Source organism: Phodopus roborovskii, unplaced genomic scaffold (assembly GCF_943737965.1).
Source record: "Phodopus roborovskii unplaced genomic scaffold, PHOROB, whole genome shotgun sequence".
NCBI lineage: Eukaryota > Metazoa > Chordata > Mammalia > Rodentia > Cricetidae > Phodopus > Phodopus roborovskii.
The window spans coordinates 44,865,528-44,882,530 of NW_026126407.1; the positions used below are offsets into that span (position 1 = coordinate 44,865,528).

At 35.8% G+C, this 17,003-nt stretch overlaps 1 protein-coding gene across 4 annotated transcripts in view; it reads left to right on the plus strand.

The window, feature by feature from the left end:
* Positions 1-17,003, plus strand: part of Ranbp17 (RAN binding protein 17) — a 289,784-nt gene that overhangs the window by 15,139 nt on the left and 257,642 nt on the right. For 3 of the 4 annotated variants that reach the window (XR_007834268.1, XM_051180973.1, XM_051180974.1), the window contains exons 3-7: positions 512-602; positions 6,731-6,897; positions 8,928-8,993; positions 14,521-14,625; positions 16,267-16,432. Coding sequence is in view for 3 of the 4 variants with exons in the window: in XM_051180973.1 (XP_051036930.1) it covers positions 512-602; positions 6,731-6,897; positions 8,928-8,993; positions 14,521-14,625; positions 16,267-16,432 (595 nt within the window). In the remaining variant the exon portion in view is untranslated. Of the gene's footprint in view, positions 1-511; positions 603-6,730; positions 6,898-8,927; positions 8,994-14,520; positions 14,626-16,266; positions 16,433-17,003 lie in introns of those variants that run through there. The other variant, XM_051180975.1, reaches the window with a different exon arrangement.

Genomic DNA, 17,003 nt, shown 5'->3' on the forward strand with positions numbered 1-17,003 from the left:
TTGTGGCATGTGAGCAGCAGCCAGATTTGAGAATACACAGGGTCAGTCTTAGCTGCTAATATCTGCCATTAAACATGCAGCCAGCCATGAACAACAGGTAAAGACTGGGCAAGGCTTTATGTGTCAGAAACTTCATCCCACTGAAGAACTGTTGTGGGCACAGCCTTCTGAAGTGTGGCTCTCAGTGTGTTTGTGTATATAGCACAGATTGACAGAGTGTGCAGAAGTGCCAGGCCATGTTAAGAGTGTTTAATTGAACTTGTTCAGATGTTTATTTTTCCCATTTACTTGGTGCTGTTGAGATGGTTTTGTACACATCCTCAGCTAATGATCTTTATGAGCGCTTGTGTGCATTCATGATCTACAGTGTGTATTTCAAGTACATGTATTTTAGTCATCACAAATCTGCTACTTTGGAAAACTCAAAAATTACTGTTGCTGTCTAGGAAAATTTCTTGTATTTTGATTATTTTATTTTTGTGATGCTAATAAAAATTACTGTTCTTTACAGACATCCTATGCTCAGCTCCTTGCAGCAACATGTCTTTCAAAACTTGTTACTCGAATCAGTCCTTTACCTGTAGAACAGAGGATAGACATCAGTAAGTGATTCATTAATTTTTTTTTTAACAAATTATATTTTAAAAATGAAAGTTTCCTTTTAAATTTGCTGAACTTTTATTAGGCTTGTGATTTAGTTTTATTATTATTTTGAGACGGGCAGTTAAGCCTTATTCATGCAGTGATGATGATGGGATAGATTAGGCAATATGTAGTTAATAAAATTTTGATAATTTAATAATTATATTTTGTATACGTGGTATTTGTTAAGATTTTCACCATTATACTTTATCCTTCAAATAAGTTAATGAATTATCCTCATTTTATAAATTAGTAAACTGGATATGATGGGTTCTGACTGCCTCAGGATCACATAACCAGGAAATAGAGTTGTCATTCAAATCCCCTAAATCTGCAGAGTCCATGCTCTTAATTGATAGGCAACCGAATGCCCAGAAAGAAACAAGCTCTACAGCATTGCCCAGTTAGTTACAACAGAATCAGTTTGGATACATTTAAAATCAACAGCTGATTCCTACCTATAGTAAGAAAAACATTGATACTGTAGAGTAGCTATATTTATATGTTTTGGGAGTAACACACTTTATATTTTTATATATGTGTAAATTTGCATTTCATATCAACAAACCTAGTAATTGTGGTATGAGATTACTTTTTCTTTGTAGTAGAAATAGATTATTGTCTCATTTTTGTTCTTCAGACTCAAAGTTAATATTGTTTATATTTCTGTATGAGAAAATGAAGATATCTGATGTGTTATGAATCTTAAAGATCAAAATTCACTGGTCAGAACTACCTAGTAATATAGTTTGCCTTATTTCCTAACAGTCTTCAGAAAGTTCTTCAGTCTGCATAAAATTCTAACCTTGAGATCAAAAGAGATGCATTTGTGTCTTTAAAAACTGTGGTTCAAATAGTGTAATCCTGAGTCATGAAACTTAGGACATATTTTAAATAGACTTAATTGTTTTTGAGCACTTCTGGGTTCTTAGCAAAACTGAACAGAAACTATAGGGTATCCTTAATACTCCCTACATACACTCATGGATAGCCTCCCTTGTTATCAACATCAGGATAGTATATTCTAGGGTTGGGCAATGTACATGGCATGTGTCTGCTATTAGTGTATGAAGTAGCTGCACTACCCTATGCTGTGTTGGCTCTTCCCTCCTTACCTCAACCCCCAGTCTTTGAATAGCCTCCATTGCTGTTTCCAGTACATTGTGAGAATTGTACAGTATGTAGCTTTCTCAGATTTCCTTCTTTCATTTATAATAGTAATGTGTGCTTAATGTTCTTCCATATCTTCTCATGATGACTCAATAATTCTTTTTCTCTTTAGTTATGAATAATAATTGTTCGTTGTCTGAATGTACCTAAGTGATGGTTGTTTCTAAGTGAGTAAAGTTGCTCTAGATAACCATAAGCAAGTGTACATGATGGCTTACAATTCTGATACATGAGAGATTGAGGTAGGAGATTCTCACATTTGAGGCCAGCCTTGGCTAAATTGTAAGTTTAAGGGTATTCTGTGCTAACAGCAAGGCCCTATTTGGGGGTGGAGTGGAGGATGAGCACACAGAATAAATGAGACCTGAAGTAATGGAGAAAAGATCTTGCTTTGTTCCTGATCTTGGTGGGAAGCTTTTTAAAATTTCTCATTAGGCATGATGTCATTGTAGATTTTATTTTCCAGGAGTGTTCTAGATCAAGTTAAGAAAGTTTTTCTTTATTCTTAGTTGAGGTTTTATTTATTTATTTTTTTCGTTTGAGACAAGTTTTCTCTATATAGCATGGCTATCCTTGAACTCACTCTGTACACCAGGCTGTACACTCAGAAATCTGCCTGCTCTGCCTCACGAGTGTTAGGAATGTGCCATGTGCCATGTGCCACCATTGCCTGGCTCTTGGTTGAGGCTTTTTTTTTTTTTTTAAATCATAATTGGATATTGTATTTGTTAATGCTTTTCTTATATCTATTGATATTATCATGTGATTTTCATTCTGTAGGCTGTTGATGATTTTATATGTTGAGCCAGCCTTGCATGCCTAAGATAAATCCTGCTCTATCTTGCTCTTTAATTCTTTATACATTGCTGGTTTCTACTTGATGAAATGTTGAGAATTTTTACAGCTCTGTTCAGGAGAGATACTTGGTTTCTAGTTTTGTGTTCTTTTAATGTTTTCAGTTTGTACATTAAGATAATTGGGAGTCAGGGGTTATAGTCAGAGGTGGAATGCTCGCCTAGCATGAGTGAAGGCCTGGGATTCATTCCTAGAAGTGTAATAAAATAGAAGAAATAAAAGAAGCTAATTTAAAAAAACAAGAAGCTAATTTTGCACTAAAATAAGTTAGGTAGGTTTCTCTCCCTTCTTTCTTCTTTTTTGTTTTTCCAAAACAGGGTTTCTCTGTGTAGTTTTGGAGCCTGTCCTGGAACTCGCTGTGTAGACCAGGCTGGTCTTGAACTCACAGATCTGGCTTGCATGTCTCTGAGTGTTAGGATTAAAGGCATGCACCACTGCCACCTGGCTGCTTGCTGTGCTTTCTACATTTTCTATTGGCAGGTATTTCCCAAATTTTGGTAGTATTCACTAGTAGACTCATCTGGGTCTGGTGCTTTGGCTTTGGAAGATTATTGTGTTGTTTGCTGTTGTGTTACTAAAGCCAGACATGTGAGAGGGGGACTTCAGGGAGGATGGCTTAATTTGGCTCATGGTTCCAGAGTCTTCATTTCATGGTTGTTTGGCATAGTTGGTAGTGGGGGCTGTGGCAAAGGCTGGTGGTCTTTATTTCTTTGTGGATGAGGAGGCGCAGAAGAATGAAGCCAGCACTCATCTGGCTTTCTCCTCCTAACCCTTTATTCTCTTAAGGTCTCAAAGTTCATAGAATGATGGTGTTGCACATATTCAAGGTTCTTCCTTCCTTGGTTAATCTTCTCTGGAAACCTTTTTACAAACACATCCAGAGGTGTGTTTCACCAGCCTGAGGTGATGATCCAGATCACTCAAGTTGACAATGAAAATTGTCAGTTGTACTTAGTAATTGCCGAACAGATTTCTTTAGTAGTTGCAAGTATTCAGATTATGTGTTTGACTTGTGTTTTAAAAATAGAAACGTTTTTTAGAATAAGGAATGCAGATACTAACTTACAGTGATTTGACTACTGATTTTTTAAATAATACTTCGATTCTATGTAGACAATTCAGAATGTGAATTTTGATCTTTTCTTGTGTTTGTGATTTGAGGTAATACACTCTTGTGATGTTGGACAGTGGTTTTTTGTTATTTAAAAGGATAAACATTTGATAGTCTACACGGTGTTGCTATACTATGATAGTTGTAGTTAGAAGTAGTAAGTGCATTTTCAACTTATGGTTTATTGGGATTTTCCTTTATTAACAGTTGAGCAAGGCTGGGATGTAGTTCAGTTGGTAGAGTTCCTGCGTAGCATATGTAGACTGTATGTCCAGTCATCATCATTACACACAAACTGGTTGTGGTGGCGCTAGGCTGTAATCCCAGGACTTGGAAGGCAGAGAGGCAGGAGAATCAGAAATTCAGGGTCATCCTTGACAGCATAGCCTGATTTGAGACTTTGTTTCTCTTATACACATACAAAAAGTTGAGCGACATATGTATTCTTTAAAAAAAAAAAAATAATGAAACTTGGGGAGAAAAGAAAGAGAAATGTATAAGAAAAATTCACATAAGAAATGATGAATTTTCTTTTGGTTTCTTTAGTTTGACTAAAGAACTCATTTCTGTCAGTAGATTAGAATATTTGCCATGATCTGATATGTATAATAACAGGTACGTGAGTTAAAATGAAAAATGTGTTGAATGAACTATTACTTTTTCAGATTAGTGTAAATCCTTAGTCTTGGACAATCCACTTCTATAACCTCATTATTTCTTCATAGACGCTGTTGCTGGTTCTGTGCTCATCACACTTGTTTTCTGCTGCCACTAGTGTAATTAGCAATGCCATTCTGTTGATTTTCAGGCAGATGCCATTTGCCTCGCTTAGTACTGAAGTCCCTTCATGAGCTTGTCACTGAAGAGACATCCTTGTGTAGGTGGCTTTATATCTCCATCAATACCATCCAATTTCTTGTGTCAGAAGGTCTTCCTCTCATACCAACTTACTTCTTCCTGTGTGGTTTCCCTGGACTATAATGCTATCCTTTTCATCTCCAGACAAATGTGTAGTTTAGGTTTGCTTCCTTTTATAAATCACTCCTCTTTTATTCCTTCCCTTCTTTCTTTTTTTCAGCTTACAGAAGCAAATACACATTACATCATAAAACACAGTTCAGTGCTGGCAAAAGTCATCATAGTAGAATCATTCTGTCACAAGCCTTTAGTAAAAAGCTTAATTTCAGTAAATTTATGGTTGTATGAACATTGTCTAACATTTGGTGTTAGAACATTTTCATTATCCTAGAAAAATCATTTGGAGGCTGTCTGCCCCACCCAAGTATGCTTTCTGCTGCCCATAGACTGACATTTTTGTAGATGTTTCATTGGAATCAGATCATAGTGCTTGTAGTTCTTTTGCACATATGCGGTACTTTTCACTAAGCAAAATGGTGAGTTTTCATCATGTTGTCACATTACTATGTCATTCCTCTCTATTTCGTTCCCTTGTGTATGTGTGGCTTTTAAAACATGTTTACTACTAGTTGATGAGCTTGTTGGCCACTTGAGTTTCACTTCTTTGTGAACTTTGTGTACCAAAAGCAGTTATACCTGGAACATTCACTTATGAGCCTTTGCATGGTTCAGTTTTTCCCATTTTTTTCTATGTAAACCCTAGGAATGAAGTTACCGAGTTACAAGGTAAGTTTGTCAAACTTCTAAGAAGTTCCCTGACTGTTTTCCCAAGTGCCTGCAGTCTTACCAGTGATGAAGGTTCTGGTTGTCCCCACCTCCACCTTCTAACTCCTTTTTTCCCCGTTTGTGTGTGCATGTGTGCAAGTAATTTACTTCAGAGCCTCCATAATTCCTAATACTTACTTATTCATAATTCTTAGTCTTTTTGTTCTTGTTTTTTCATCCACAGTAGATCCTAAGTTCTTCCAGGCACAGATGATCACTCATTTCTTAAGGTGTTGTATTTGGAGTGTTTCCACTGAAACATTTTAGTTGGGTAGCTTGTGGTTGACTTTGCTGTGTTAACTCTTTTGTACTTTGTTTTCATGCTTTAAAAAAAAAATACTTTGTGTACTGACTGTCACTATCACAAGCTACTACATCTTTATGTCCCTTAACTAAGATCAGGTTTTTAAAAAAAGGATTATAGACTTTAGCTTCACAATAAGCATTTGTTTATTTATTTAATTGTTTCAAGCTATTGGCGACTAAGTACCCTGCCTCCTGCAAGTGAGGCAAGCACTCTATCACTGAGCCATGTTCCCATCCTGGCCTACTCAGTTCCTCTGTAACATGGTATATGAGTTTCTAAGAGTGATCTGCTACACAATGCCACACAGGGCTTATGAGACAAGGGAGATTATGGGAACAATTTTGTGAGATTGGTTTTTTTGTTTGTTTGTTTTGTTTTGTTTTTGGATAGAATTCTAAGAAATGTTTGATAGAGTTGTGCAGATCAAGTGATTTAGCAACACCTTCAAGATACAGCAAATGTGCACTTTTGTCTTGAAAAGATGTGAAGTTTGTAGGACTCATTAAAGTTGCAGTTTGTGAGGTCCTGTAAAGTGATGATAGGATGGAAAATTATAGTGCCAGATAAGGATGGATATAGTGATTAGGAGATATCCGAGACATATGCATTCTTGTGTTTTATTATATTGTACTACCTATATATTTTTGTGCCACTTAAACAGCTTGGTTCATTTGTCTTGGAGTTTTCTGCCTTTACCTATCAGGATTTTGCATGTTACATCTACAAGTAGAAAAACGACAATCATATCCTACTAAAATTACCCCAAGATTTAGAACGTAGAGGAACAAGTTCATGTTTTTCAAAGAAATTTTATAGCATCTACTGTATAATAAGTACACATTTTGAAGATAGGGATCAGCTCGTTTATCAAAGAGCATGTCATTGCCTCCCTTTTCTTTCCTTCACAAGTTTCACATTATGTTTCTCAGAAGTCCAAGTGGTCACTGATACTGTCTTTATAGGAAACTACATTCTGAATTATGTGGCATCACAACCTAAGCTGGCTCCCTTTGTCATTCAAGCTCTTATTCAAGTCATTGCTAAACTCACTAAGCTGGGGTGGTTTGAAGTTCAGAAAGACGAGTTTATTTTCAGAGACATTATTGCTGATGTGAAGAGATTCCTTCAGGTAAGAAGGCACTGGTTGTTACCCATTACAGTGTTACTACTTGCTTTGGTTGTTTAAAATACTACTTAGAGCTTCTGGATTTTCTTTGTAGTACCATTTTCATTTATTATTTGTCATTTGGAACATTCATTATTTGTTGTCAGTTAAAAATCATGCTATACCTGAAGAATGAAAACAATCATTGTTTCTAAATTAAAAATGTACTATTTATAACATGTTTGTGTATTCATATATAAGCAATACACACACACACACACACACACACACACACACACACTCGTCTATGTCTGTCTATATAATGCTTTTTGGGGTTTCTCTGTGTAGCCTTGACTGCCCTGGAACTCACTCTGTAAAACAGGCTGGCCCCAAACTCAGAGATCCATTTGCTTCTACCTTTTGAGTACTGGGTATAAAGGAGTGTTACCACCACCTTGCTTATAATAATAATCACCTAGTTCTCATAAGAGTCCTAGGAAGTGGATTTCATTGTACAAATGAAAAAAAAAACTGCAATTTAGTAAAGCATTACTGGTTCTCTGACAAGTCTTTTGACACCTTTTTATCCCACACTACATCAACTATAATATTTTTCTGAGGAATGTTTTCAAGTGAATCACTAAATCATAGCACATGATGTAAATATAAGTAATAGGTAAATCATACATTTCATACCCGATTTACACCAGTTCAGATACTTAGAGTATATGAAAGAAAGAACAGGAACTACTAGGAGATTGTTCACGTCCTATTCCACATGGTAATTACAGGGTTGGAGACAATAAACAAACCAGGGATCTGTCCTTGGTTCCTATTAGCTTCATTCTTAAAATAATTAGCTATTTACTGATACATGTTTTTCATACTTGTGTTATTTTTAATTGCACAGCACTTAGCATTAGTTAGTGTCAACTTTAAGAGTTCTTGGGCCAGAGAGATGGTTCAGTGGTAAAAGTGCTTGCTGTGCCAAGTTTGATGATCAGGGTTTGAATCCCTGGAACCCATGTAAAAGCTGGAGCACAAACCCCTGTTATTCCAGGTGTTTTAAATGAAAGATAAGTTTTCAGACTGTCAGTTGGTTAGAGAGCCACACTATGTAACTTTATTGAGCTAATATACACATAGCAGCCATGATTCAGTGAACAGGAGATTAGGAGGTCCACAAAGAATTAAAATGCATTGTTTGATGTTCCCAGAGTTGATCTTTGGTGGTTCTGAGATAATAAGAACTTAATTATACCTAGAATTCAGTGTTGATGTGTTTCTGTGCAAGTTAGAGGGATGACCAACTGTGAAATGAAGCTATAGAAAGCACATCTGTGCATACTTTTGTATTACTGCACTATAATTTGATGCTACATTATTTCCATGCTTTCCAATATGATTTTGTAATAGGGTAATTTGTTAGTAATATGCACATGAAATTCGAATTGAAGGAAGTTTTGCAATTAAATTGGAAGCTAATTAGAAACATCATGGAAACTATACCATATTGATAGTCATATATTTACTTTGCTACATTGGATACTCTAGATGATGTCTTCATTAAGGCACCTAACGACTCCGTACACGTGCACTGTTTGGTAATATTAAAAGAGCCTAAGTGATCTTTTCTGATATTAGATCAAGAGATTTAAATTAGTTTCTAAGCTACTTATTAATTATTGAGTACAGCTATCACAGTAGGCTTCAAGCAAATTTCTAGAACAAAAACTATTTTTCCCCATTCTTAAGATTGTAGAAAAATTTCTAAATTAAATGTTATTTGAAGCTTAGTTTGTTATGAGTTGTAAATGTTGGGAAACATTGTATACAGTGGTATGTGTTTCTAAGGTAGGTATTCATTTTTTCCTTAACTCTATGTAATGAATTATGTTCTTCAAAAATGAGTTCAAAATTCTTTTAGTAGAAATAACAATACTTTTTTTTTTTTTTAATACTTTCAAGGGCTGTTAGTCGGCAAATGTGATACTTTGGCATTTAATTTTTAGAGGTTAAGAACTAATCATGTCTCCTTGGTTGTTTTTCCAAAGGGTACTGTGGAACACTGCATAATAGGAGTCATTATCCTTTCTGAGTTGACTCAGGAGATGAACCTGGTAAGCTTTTCCATGGAATAGGACATGGAGATGGCTTGGGTAATGTTGTTTCTTTGGTACTTTCTTTTGTAACAAAACATATAGTTGTTTTGTAGCATGAAACTCTTAGCTAATCATCTTTTTGTGTATTTGTTTTAATAGTTGAAAAATTAAGTTAAAATACTTTCACTAAAAATCACAACCATAGTAAAATACACAGAATAAAAATAATGGGAAATAGAACATAGTACTTGCTCCGTGGGTACTTAGAAATTTGTCATTTCATTTGTGTAGATATACTAACCATAAAAAATGAATTGTATGACAAAAAACTTTTATGCATTTAGAAATAAAGGGAAAATGGTTTAGAAGATTGATTCTTAACCATGGGTAAATGGCAGGACTCATCCAGGGACAGACCTTGGCACTTAGTCACTTTCTGATTTGAATTTTCACCCCCCCCCATACGGGAGCATTTTCAGAAGCTACACCTCTCCAAACAGGGCTTTTTAAGCCCGCAGCTGAGGATATGTCACCTGTTCCTGTTTCCCTTTACTGTCAGCGTGGTTTTCAATAGGACAAAAACAGAAGTTGTGTTGTACATGGAATAATTTTATAAAGGGGATTGTCATCCACCTGAGTAGTAATTGTATGTATGGAAAGTGAATGTGTATATAAAAAGAGCTGGCATCTGTCCATTTGTTAACTCCCTTTGAGTCACAGTATTTTACAATTGAAATAATCAATTTGATTACTGTTCAGTGATGAATTAAAACAAATTTTATAGAATTTCCACATTTTAAAATAACCTTAGTTTCCATGTCTATCCATTTTTGCTTTGCTCACAGAGTATGTGAAGATTGTCAGTGTTTCTTTCCATTTCAGGAATAGCTATTTTGTTGGCAGGTATATGATGACAGGGACTCAGAATGAGTTTAAAGAACAGGAGCTCTCTTTTAAAAGTTAAAAATAATTTATGTTTTCATAAATTTACTTTATAAAAGTGAAAGACTAGTATAGTAACCATAGGCACCCAGCTTTTGTAGTTGCTAACCTTAAGACTGATTGATTCATTTCTCACTTTACAAGTAGCAAGATAAGGTACCCTGAAAGGCAGGTTTCTGAGGTTTCTTCAGTTCGCTTTCCGTCCTAATTCCTTAGTTTCTCAGTAACTGATAATGTGGGGATTTTTTTGTTTGTTTTTGTTTTGCTTTGTTTTATTTTTCTTTTTGGTGGATTTTTGAGGCAGGGTTTCTCTGTGTAACAGCCCTGCCTGTTCTGGAACTCTGTATATCAGGCTGCCAACCTCTGCATTCTGAGTGCTGTGATTAAAGTCTTACACCTTGCCCTACTGGTAATGTGGATTCTAATTAAAATGTGTCTTGGAGAGCAACTAAGTAATCTTTTAAAATATACAAAACTTCCAGTAATGTTTGGAGAGCCTGACAAAGTTCTTTCTTGACCCCTTGATGATAAATTTACAACATGATGCCCGTCACACCCCCCCCCCCATATTCCCACAGCCCCAGGGAATACCTCACCTTTCCTTCTACAAGGACATTGTTTCTTCTACATTATCATGATACATGATACCCCCATTGAATTTTTAAAAAGTGACACATTGCTATTCAGTTCTGTTTCTTTATTCAGCCCCAGCATGTCCCTAGAGCAGATTCCTGCTTAGAATCATGCCTAATGTTTCCTTCTCATGTTGTATTAGGGTTCTGCAGTCTGGGAGAGTTATTCTTCTATCCACTTTATAGCCTGTCTTAGTTAGGTTACTGTTGCTATGATATAACACCATGACCAAAAGCACCAGTTCCATATCACAGTTTATCATCAAATGCAGTAGAGGAACATGGAGGCAGGAGCTGATACAGAGGCCCCACAGGGCCTCATGGCTTGATTAGCTTGCTTTCTTACAGAATCCAGGACCACCAGCCCAGGGGCAGTACCTCTCACAATGGGCTGGGCTCTCTCTCATCACTCACTAATTAGAAAATGCCTTATGGTCAGATCTTACGGAGGCATTTTATTGTTAAGGTTCCCTTATTTCAGCTAACTCTAGTTTGTGTCCAGTTGACATAAAACTATTCAGCACACAACTTGAGACATGAAGATTACAAACTAGTTGTTTTGTAAAACATCTTTTAAGATTTTCCAGTGTTTCCTCAGCATTAAATCCAGATTGCATTTATTTATCAGGAATATCAGCAATGATGCTGAGGCCTTGTTGTGTCTTGCCAGGAAGCATATAGTTTAAGTTGTCTAATAAATGCTCACTTTGATTTCTTAATGAAACATGTTCAGTACCCAGCTTCCTTATACTTTTTCTCTTTGTAATTAATACATATTTTGTGGAGAGGTACTTTACACCTCTGAAAACACCCTATGTCTCACAGAGCTTAAATTGTTAATATAGATTTCTAATTGTATTTAATAGATTATAATTCACCAGTAAGAAATTTTTCAAGTTGGCTTTTGCATCCATTTAACATTCCTCACCATTCTTTGATTTTTTTTTTTTTTTTTTTTTTTTTTGGTTTGTTTTGTTTTTCAAGACAGGATTTCTCTGTGTAGCCCTAGCTGTCCTGGAACTCTCTTTGTAGACCAGGATGGCTTTAAACTCTCAAATTCAAGAGATCCACCTCCTACCTCTGAATGCTGGAATTAAAGGTGTTCATCCAGCTTTTTGTTTTCCCTTCAGTCCCTTTTTTTGTAGCAGGCTGATCTCACATTTGCTTTGTAGCAGGAAGTGACCTTGAACTCTTGATCCTTCCCCTCTCAAGCACTGGGATCTTAGGCATATTTCACTATGCCTGACCACTTTTGTTCCTCTGGTACAAGATGTTCCAGGTTATCCTATAATAAAAGCCACTCTCTTTTTTTAGCAGAGTGCCATTCCAGGCACCATAGCACAAGCTGTGATCCAAGAGCTGGGAGGCAGAAGCAGGAGGATCTCTTGTATCCCCAGAACAATGCTACCTCCCTCCAAGCTTTAAAGTGTGATTTTTGCTTTATAAATTGGAAAAATGTATTTCCTATGGAGAAAGATTTTGCCGAGTCATTTTTCTATTTAACTAGCATTTGTGGAGGTGATCAGATTCATACAAGGAAAGTCCAGTGTTATAAGATGCTCAGAAATGTTCTGAGTAAACCGTGTGGTTGGTAGATCTGTTTTTGTTTGTTTGTTTGTTCTGAGACAGGGTTTCACAATGTAGTAGTGCTGGCTGGCCTAGAACTTCCTGTATAGCCTGGCCTTGAACTCAAAGAACTCTCTGCCTGTCTGTGCCTCCTGAGTACTGGGATTAAAGGTATTCACCATCATGCCCTGTCTATAAGTATGAATGCAATTAAAAAAAAAAAAAAGATCTAAACTTGATTTTCCTTAAAAGTAAAAGAGGATTGTAACTGTTATCCCACATTTTTAGAAGCAGATTCTGCTGTTCCTTGGTTATATTTGTTATATAGTCATCAAAGTGAAATACATATGCCCATACAGTAGGGGCATACATGTACAACATGAAATGGTTGTACAATCTCTCAAAACATAGTATCTACATGTGTGCCTTGATTAGAGTAAGCATGCAGGCCTTGAGAAAAGCACAGGTGAAGGCAGGTTTGTCTTAGATCTATGACAAGTGCTTTGTACAAATTTCTCTTTTTTTCAGAGTTGAGAGTTTTTTACAATGTGTTTTGATCATGTTCATTCTTCCCTCAACTCTTACCGGATCTATTCCCCCTTTCTGCCTACCCACAAATTTCTTAATTTTTTTTTTAAAAACCCTCTATGTTTTCTTTGAAGAGAGATAATGATATAGGTCTTACTAAAAACCAGTAAATTAGCTGGGAGGTGATTGGTGCACACCTTTAATTCTAGTCCTTGGAAGGCAGAGGCAGAGGCAGCGGCAGGTGGATCTCTTGAGTCCAAGGCCAGCCTGCTCTACAGAGCAAGTTCCAGGGCTACACAGAAAAACCCTGTCTCAAAAAACAAAACAAAACAAAAAACAAAAGAAAAACCCTAAACAAACAAACAAACAAGCAATAAAAGAGCAGATAAACCATCAGCATAGCACCTAGTATATAGAGGGCACTCCATAAACTTAACTTTCTTCTCTTCATGTTACAGTTGTGATAAAGGACAGTATTCATTTTAAAAGTTGGTTTGAGGAATATGTTAAGAATACTTTCTAAACAGGACTTGTGATGCTATCTGCTCTTACTGATTTTTATGAAAAGAAATGTTTTGATGTTGTTTTTAGCATGAGAAGAACTTGAAAGTCTGATTTAGTAAAGGAAGGTTGGGGATATGACTCAACAGGTAAAGCACATGACATGCGAACATGAGAACCAGTTTGCATTCCCAGAACTCATGTCAGAGCTTCCTGGGTATGGCAGTCTGCCTGTAATTCCAGTGCATGGGATGCAGAAACAAGAACTCTCCTGAGCTAGCTGGCTAGCGAGATGGGCCAAAGTGATGTACTCCAGTTTCATCATACACACAGAGAGATTTTTGATTTCGAGCAGAATGCAAATGTTAATTAATTCAAATCATACATTGGCTGTAGCATTCACTAATGACTTTCTGTAGTACCTTGGATATTTATGTTTACTATTTTATATGTAAATGTAGTATTTAGGGGTAGTCTGAATTGTACCCTGGAGTTTAACAAGTATCAGATAATAAGTTCTTAGCTCACTTTTTTTTTTTTAATTCTTTAAACAGTAGAGGACAAATGGCTTCCTTTTGTCTTCCAATAGCAAAAGAGATAAATAGTAAATCTTCAATAACTTTAGGCTACAAGTGTTCATGATCATTGAGCTGTCAGAACGCATAGCATAAATGAAATATTTATATAATTCTTATAATATCTATATTTGTTGGGGAGAGGAGCCAGTTGCTGGAGATGTGCTAAGCAGGTGTTCCCAGCCCCAGTACCACTGCATAAACCATTTTTACATTTTAGGTTATGGGTGCAAGAGGTAGTCTTAATAATTTGTTCTTAAAAAAATAATTTCTGTTAGCTAGTAAAATATTCAGAGATGCCATGTTATGTACATAATCAAATTCTTGAGTATCATTTCTACTTTTGTTTTCAAAATTTCAGTGGCATAAGTCAATGACACATAAAAATACTTTCATACAAAACGTGTCTGTAACTGATTGATTTAGCTGGTTTACATTATTAGAATTTGAAGAGTGTTTAGAGGTTTCTCCTTTTGTTGGTAGCATTTGAGAGTTAGGGAAACTATATTATATACACTGTAGGGCAGGGTTCAGGATTTATGATCTCAGTGTCTGTTACTTTTGTTATCTGTATTATTTTATTATATTGGCACTGAAAGTATTGTGGATAGCCTGATAGTTTATGGGCGGGTTCTAACTCTGTCTCTGTCAGTGAATAATTTCAAGCAGGTTACCTTCAAAATCTTTTATAAGCTCTGTATTTATGATTCTCTGATTACTAGTGTCATTATGTTACATAGTTACATGTTTGCCTTATTTTTCTTTAAGTTTGATTAAACTAATTCATCTTGACCTTTTTAGGTTGATTATTCCAGACCTTCATCAAAACATAGGAAAGTAGCTACCTCATTCCGTGATACTTCTCTAAAAGACATTTTAGTGCTAGCATGTTCTCTCCTGAAACAGGTAAGTCAGTTGATAACTCAGCTGCCTAGCTGGAGTAGTATGCGAATCTTAATTTTGAATTAAATGCTTTGAATGAATTTCAAGTGGATTGTTTCCCTCTGATACTGCCTTTAAAAGACTTGTTGTGGTCATTCTTAAATATAGTGAATCTGTATAAATTTTACTCCCTGGGCATGGAAGGTGAAATCCATAGAGAATTCAGTGTTTGAGTTTAAATAATAGTAGTTTTTAACCTTCCTGCTATAGAATTTTAATTGGGCAGGTTCATTGAGAATGTCTTTATTTGCCTACCCATGTATTGATGGGAATACAGTTTTCTATTTTTTCATAACTTTCCCAGAATTATTTTAATAGTTTCTTTGGGAAATAGAAACTTCCTACTGTTTCTTAGTGCATGGTGGAACATGCATGACTTTCATAATTATATTAGGCTCTGTTGTATGATGAAGGATTCTGTCTTACTACTCAAGTTTGTTTATTTGATCTTGTAAAGCGTTTTCTAGAATACCTCATTAAGCTCTGCTTCCTGTTCATTCAGTTCTTTCTCTGTTATAGGCTGAGTTCTTTGTAAATATTGGGGACCAGAAGTGTTCAGATTTTAGAGTGTTTTGAATTTTAGGATATTTGTATAGACTTTACCAGTTGAAAAATTTCAAAATCTGAAATTTGAAATTTACCAAAATTCAAAACTTGAGTGCTCAAGAAGTTTAGATTTGCAGGTCATTTCACATTTTAATTTTTGGATTAAAATTGTTTAACTTGTATGTTAGCATTGATAATCACTGTAGTAGGTCTGATTTAATGGTTATTATTTTAAAAATATTCTTGTACTGTGGCAAAATATTATTTACAAAGGTAGATAAAATAGTATAGTTGGTAGTCTTGAACTTATCAACTGACTTAGTAACCACTCATGGTTAATCTTGTTTCATGTATATTCTTATCTCCCTGTCTGATTTTTCTTTGTATTATTCTTGGAGAAGTCTAGGTTCTCTGCAAATATATCATGATGTTCAGGACATACTTTTCAGGTTGTGTGGGAGGAATGGACCTTATCAAAAGACATCAGCATTGGACTCGAGAAGCTGGTGTCTTATACCCAACCTATACCTAACATTCATATGCCCTTTGTTAGTTGAATGCATCTCATTTACACAAGAAGTTGTCCCATATTTTCTTGAAGAAAGTTAATTCTCAGCACTGTTTAAAATAGTGAATTCTGTGCTTTCTTTGTATAGTTGTGCTATGTAAAGTATTTGTTCTAAAACTTCATTTAATTGTTTTTTTTTTCTTTTGAGGCACAGTATTACTATGCAGCCCTGGCTTGCCTGGACTCATTGTGTAGATCAGGCTAGCTATGAACTCACAGAGTCCTGCCTGCTTCTGCCTACCACATACTAGGATTAAAATGTATGCCACTCTACCTGGCCTAGGTTACCTCTTAGAAATTTAGAAGGCAATCTACAATATGTAGTTAAGTGTATTTTTTCCCTCATTTTACAAGGTGAATTTTGAAAGTAGTTGCTGTTGTAGAAATTTGTAGACAAAGATTTTTACAAATTTTCATTTCACATTGATGAAGTATTTAAATTTATGAAGTTGAAATTCATTTAGTCATAATGTTTTATTTCTAATTTGAAGGTGCTGGCCAAACCTTTAAATCTTCAGGATCAAGATCAACAAAATCTGGTGATGCAAGTCTTAAAACTGGTCCTCAGCTGCCTAAGTTTTGACTTTATTGGAAGTTCAGCAGACGAATCTGCAGATGATCTATGCACAGTGCAGATTCCAACAACTTGGAGAACAAGTAAGAAAAGAGAAATGTTTAACATGAGAGATAGTCAACATACATGGTGCAGAATTAAGCAACACAGTTGACCTGATCATATATTGTTAGCTCTGCTTTTTTAAAAGTGGTCTAATAGCTATATAGGGGAATTTTAATTCTGACTAGCTACTAATACTCAATATTCAAATGCTTTGTGTAGCTCATAACTGCTATATTTTGATTTAAACAGTAGAAAATAGACTTGTGGGGGAATGTTAAGATTTTTGTTTGGGAAAGGATCTAACAGTTACTATTTTTCAGAATTAAAGGTGAACAAATCAGAAATAGGCGATTGAACAGAGCAGAGTTGTGACTTAATTTCAGGGCCGGAGGGGATGGGGTGGGAGGAGGGAGGTGCCAAGAAGAAAACAAGGTCTTCCCCTTGGGGCAGACAGTGTAGCTAGGGTGCATCAGGGCAGGGGCTGGGGGCCCTTTGTTAAGGAGGCTTTAGTCTCAGTTGGATCATTACCACCTGTACATCAGGGAGACAGGTTGCCTTTGCCTCTGTAGTTGAACATTTCCCTCCACAGCTGTGTTCCTTGAAAAGTTA